We start from the raw sequence: 5,797 nt of genomic DNA, 5'->3' as shown, positions 1-5,797 counted from the left end.
GTGGTTCAGGTTAGCCCAGGTAGCTGGTTAATCCATAGCTCACCCATTAAGGTTGACATCGGCCCTTATGGCCCTTTGGGCAGATTTGTTATCATTGTGTAAAATGAAGCTTGTCAACAGAATAAGACATAACCAGCAGAGAACATGGTTCATCTCTGTTAGGGACTTTGAATCTCTAGCAACTGGAAGTCTCTGCCTCTCCACTCCTCCAGACTCTTGGACCTTTATTTCACCATCCTTTCCATACTCAGTTTTTCTTACAGGATACCATTAGGGCCAATCTCCCTCTTTCATTGGCTGAGATGCCGAGTAAACAAAGGGATGACGGGTCACAAGTCCAACACAGAACATAAACTCACTTCGAAGAGCAGTTTAGAGATAAATCAATACAATATGTATGTTTATGTATTGTGGGAGGAACCCTGAGTACCAGAAGAGAACCCAGGCATGCATACAGAGAACAATGAAAAAAAAAACTTAAAAAACTGTAGGCAGGGGTTTAAACCAAGGATCTTCTTACTGCAAGGCACCACTTACACTCCGACTTGATTTCCAAATTAAATGAAAAATTCACTTTCATCTAAAAAGGGACATTTTAGCCACAGAGAAATTGTCCAGTCTTTATTCCTCCTAACCCTGGACACTAGCATCTGTTGCTATGGTTTCCGGATTTGCTTCATATAAGGAAAGCATCAGCTGTAGTTCATGTTCTTCATAGGTCTGAGGGGCTCTCCAAGCGCAGAGTCTGCTGACGTCAATTCCTTGTGAATCTCCCTCAAACGCATCATCTGTTGGTCAATAATCCTCCAGGCTCCAATCATTCCTGTTGCTTAACAACATTTTTCCACCAGAAACTTCCCAGCAGTCGGTTCCTGTCTGCTGCACAACTTTTAAACTGGGAATCTGTCTGATTGTGGAGGTCAGTCGTATAGAACCGGTGCATTTATATTTTTAAATTTACAGTCAAATGAAAAGCTTATATAACAAAATAAACAATTTACATGTAATGTATTAATTCAGTGAATAAAGAAGCAAAATCATGTGTTGGATTCATACTTTGAGAGGCACCTGTATTTATATTGGATTTTTACTAAACATTCACACATAAAGAATGTTTGTTGGTCCTATTATTCTTCACAGTTCAACCAGAAAACCAGCCGATCAGCAGTGAACCATTTACAAAACAAGGAAAGACTTGCAGACATTAAATAAACTATAAAATCTTGCAGCATAAAACAAGAGTTAGTAAAAAAAAAAAGAAAAAAGCAGAGAATGGAAACATTCAGAAGGGGCACTCACTTGCACGAATCTTTCGCTTCCATCTATTATTTTGTTTTGTGTTAGAGTGACCTGCAGACCAAATGCAATCAAATGAACCAGGAGGAAACTGAAGGGCATTTTTCCATCACAAACTGATAAATTCAGTAAACCATTACATGAAAAAAGAAAGCAAAAACAAAAATGAAATCCGAATCTCCCCGTTTGACTGTAAAATGACTCCATAATAAAATGTTATAAAATTATTGTTATTGAAATATGAACTTTGTTTCCTCTTCTCTTCTCTGACTATAGATTTGTATTCAAATAAAGACCCTCAACTTCATATTTTATTGTATTTGGTGATTTTTGTACTACTGTATACTTAACTATTAGTGGATATATAAGGAACTCTCAGTGAAAAAGTGAATTTAATTAAGGTTTGGGGTTAAATACGTGAAAACAACTTTGATTTTTCCACATCTGATATATATATATGGAAATATAAAACCTATCAAATATATATTAATAAAAATATAAACCACTTTTAATTTTACAAAAAAAGGGTATTAAGAATTGTAAGAAGTAGCACATACCTTATTTTTTGAATTACAGTTATTGAAATTTGGTTATTTAGCATTAAACCATATTACATGTATGAAAATGATGTAAAAGCTTATACAACATGTTTACAAAAAATGCTGTGATTATAATTTAAAAGGATTTGAAATATCTGGAAAACTAAGGTTCAGAAAAGAAGTCCTGAAGGGGAATTTCTCCATTTATGGAAGAGTGGAGAAAGAAATTCAAAAAGCTTAATTAATTATTGGGTTTAGAAAATATAAGGTGAATAATCCTGCTGCTGACATTTACACATGAAACAAACGTTCTGCTAGCTGATTGTTAAGCTGATTGATTTCTATTCAGCATTTATCACTGAAATATCTTATGTTTAACAACAGTTTAACTAACTAATGATGTTCTGCCTCATTTTCTGTTTTAAGTAGAATTTTGTCTATTCCGTTTCAGAAGAACAGAAAATATTTTAAATAAAACTTGTCTTAAATGAGCATCACACATTAGCGATGTTCTGCCATCAGACTTCTTTCTGATAAAGCTGCAGGAACCATGTGATGCAAACAAATAAAATACACCCTCGTTGCGTGACAGCAATATCCGTGTTTTGATCAGAGAATAGTGGATTTTTGAGAGAGAATTGAAAGAATCAATGTTGAACAATGAAAAAACAAAACTAAACATTCAAGGTTTCATCAGAAGTCGTCTAACATTTACTTCCTGATGGCTGCACAATTCTCACCTTGGTATCTATGATCAAAAGTCATATTTTTTCAAAAGTCAGATTTTGGACTATGCCTCATTTTTCTCTATTTGTTAGAAAATAATAAAAAAAAAAACCTAAACTCCTAATGTTGCTACAAACAGCTTTAAAGTAAATTTTAATAATAATAATAGTAAGTGAGGTTACAGGGAAAGATTTCCATCCTGACTTTATTCTTAAGCTTATCATATTTTTCTCAGTTTGACATTCAGAATGTCATCTTACTGCAAATCAATTCCCTTCATCACTGAAAAATGGAAAACTTAAAAATGCATTGAATATATCTAACAACTTCGAATTATATTAGAATGTCAACAGAAGGAGGATTAGTTCGGTAATCCAGAAGTTTAAACATTACAGTTTGCATTCCTTCTATATGTTTGCATGTTTATAGGTGGATATGTTACATTTTTATATTATAAGAAGGTTTTCTTTCTGTAAACATGAATATTTTGTCAAATTTAGGAAAGAGAAAGCTTCATAATCTTAGCTCTGCCCTTTATTTCTGACATAAACTGGGAAGCATATCCTCCAGATAATAAATCTGAGGTCTAAATTAAATTTAAGGTTGAACTAAATTTAAATTAGAAATGAAAAAGAATGTGTGAAGTTTCATTCTTTGCTGTACCGACCTTTGCCGCCGTCCTGCATCTGACTTCTGGCTGCAGCATCTTCTTCGTTTGTAGGTTTTACTAAGCAGGGAGCATCCAGAGCATCAACAGCCATTTCTGCATCTTCAGGTAACCTTTTCTGAACTTTTCTCAGCTGCTCTGACGGCATGCTGGATGCCTCACCTGCAGATAAATACAGTGTGTGGGCAAAACTCTTCCTTAACCCCAAACAATAGTCGCTGACTACAGTCAAACGTTACACTCTTAATTCTAGGTTTCAGTTTATTGGGACAATATAAACGTTGTTTGGATTAAAATCAATAAAAATGTATATTATTTGAGAATCTGCACATGTAACTGCTTTTCTAAAAGCAGGAATTTCTGCAGTTTAGCGGTTGGATCCAACAACTTGATGTAAATACAATTTGAAAGTGGAGAGACGTCAGGAATGAACAGTATCAAACTATTGTAATACCATTCATCTACAGAGAGAAGGATTATTCACCTTGCATAGCAGATGCATATCTTTTTTGCAAAATCCCTAAAAAAAGCAAACAGACAAAGCAGGAAGATTCAAAATGACTCTACAGGGCAGAGCTTGTTAAAGCAGCACTAATAAACAGTTTTCTCTTAATAAATCCTCCTCTAAATCTGTGTGATTGTAATCTAAAGGGCTGGTACTTGCAGTGAGATTGTCACAGATATTTTTGTTTTATGCCCAATATTGAAGCGGGGTCTGCGCTATGCTATCCCACGCCACAACGCAGGAGGGACAATTCACTGAGACACACATGCAGACGACCTGGTTTCTGAGTATAAATCAACCTAAAGTGTTTATGAGAGGATGGAGAGGTCCGTCATCTCCCCCTAATGGCTTGGGTCAAAAAACCCAAACATAAATAACGCAAACTTGCATGATTCTGTGCCATCGACTCTGTGCTAGCCTCGTGGTTCTGATCTTCTTCTCACAATCAGACAAAGAGCTATACATCAACCCAATGTAAAGCCGTGGCCTTTATTAGCCGTGCAGCTCTCACTGCACACAGCCGGTTACAAAACAACGTTTTATTCTGGACTTTTAAGACATGGTCAAGCCAGTGGAAAAAAAGGCAAATAAAACATTTGTTAGAGGATGAAAAGAAGGGAGAACCAGAGGCTTGTAGGAAAGGGAATCTGGACATAATGTTTACCTGAAACAAAAACAAAGATTCAAGACTGATGCAGACGTGTTATTGTGCTTGTAGGTCCCATAAGTGCTAACCTCACCCAGCTGCTTAGAGAGTGACATAGCTTTAGGCAGGCTAGGGCTGGTAATCTGTGATACCGGGCATTTGCCCGGTGGGCCGGTCCTAATTTCAGCGCGAGGGCCGGCCCTCCTAAAGTCATACCGGACCCAATACTTTCTCCCCAGCCGAAGCTCCTACCTGTGACAGTAAATAACTCAAGGAGCTCAAGAAATAATACAATGTTAACTACCTACCTGATGCATGCAGTAGACACATATATAGCCCTTCCTTGTCATGCACATCCCTGTGAGGGTTGGCTTTTATAATTTTCTATTTCTTCAAACTGTAAAATCTGTCAACAAACTAAATTATAATAAAACTAAAATGCTTTCTTTAAACCAATCTACGATGTTCCTCTTATATTTGGCGAATTTATGTTTGAATATTTTGCAAAAATATATTGTGGTGCATGATGGGGTTTGCATCTAAAGGCTAACGGTTCCCATCTTACGTGCATTGTTGCCAGGTTGGGATGTTTTCCAATCTGGCAATTTAGGATGGCTGTCTATGGGTAAAAAAGGTGTTTCTTTAGATTTATGGCCTAAGAGATCAATAGACTTTGGTTCAAATTGGGCGAGATTTCGTAAATGTTTCTGAACATCTTTTGGGCTGGAAAACGTGAGTCAGTGACATCTGGCAACCCTACTGATGTGGTGAAGCATCCGTATTAATAACCAAAGTCAGGAAATAGTGTTAATGTAGAGGATATAGCTGCTGAGAATGGCCGCTTCCAAAATTGCTTCTAAAAGCTGTTAAATTATGGACCGCACTTTTTTTTTCCTATACATACACAGCTTCTGTGTTTTCTGGAACAGATCATTTTTATAATGTCCCAACATGTAAAACCCCAGAGTTGAGAGAGGATGTTCTTTCTTTTTACCTGTATGGCATGCATTAACACATATAATCAGTATAACAGAATTGTATAAACCACATAAAACACCAACATGTTCTGTTTCTACTCTTTACAAAGGGATGCTACACAACTGCTCGTACATACACTGCTTGTATCTAGTTCAGGGGTTCTCAAATAGTTCAGGTGGTGACTCCCAAAATATCAATTAGCTATATTGGCAACCATCTAAAATTACACTTATTTCTCCCAATATATAAAGTAAAATGGTATTTTCAACTACATTCTTTTTGTAATTGCATAAATATTCAATTTTAACTTTTAAAAATGTTAATCAACATTAGAACATTTACTTATTTATCGGATATTTTAAGAAGCATTTATCTTAAAATATATTTTGTGGAAATGGTTTATCTCTCTCTCTGCACACACACACAAATATATACGTATA

The 5,797-nt window shown here is 35.9% G+C and overlaps 1 protein-coding gene across 1 annotated transcript in view; it reads right to left on the bottom strand.

Moving 5' to 3' along the window:
* The window catches only part of LOC107101150 (protein-methionine sulfoxide oxidase mical2b-like), an 80,856-nt gene that overhangs the window by 16,203 nt on the left and 58,856 nt on the right, over positions 1-5,797 (bottom strand). The window contains exons 24-25 of the mRNA XM_015399940.1: positions 3,229-3,390; positions 1,300-1,350 (exon numbers count right to left, since the gene is read on the bottom strand). Coding sequence (XP_015255426.1) covers positions 1,300-1,350; positions 3,229-3,390 — 213 coding nt within the window. The remainder of the gene's footprint in view (positions 1-1,299; positions 1,351-3,228; positions 3,391-5,797) is intronic.

This window comes from Cyprinodon variegatus, unplaced genomic scaffold (genome assembly GCF_000732505.1).
Source record: "Cyprinodon variegatus isolate N-32 unplaced genomic scaffold, C_variegatus-1.0 Scaffold1059, whole genome shotgun sequence".
Classification (NCBI taxonomy): Eukaryota; Metazoa; Chordata; class Actinopteri; order Cyprinodontiformes; family Cyprinodontidae; genus Cyprinodon; species Cyprinodon variegatus.
The sequence above is the reverse complement of the archived record's forward strand: the minus strand, read 5'-3'. Positions and strand labels throughout refer to the sequence as shown.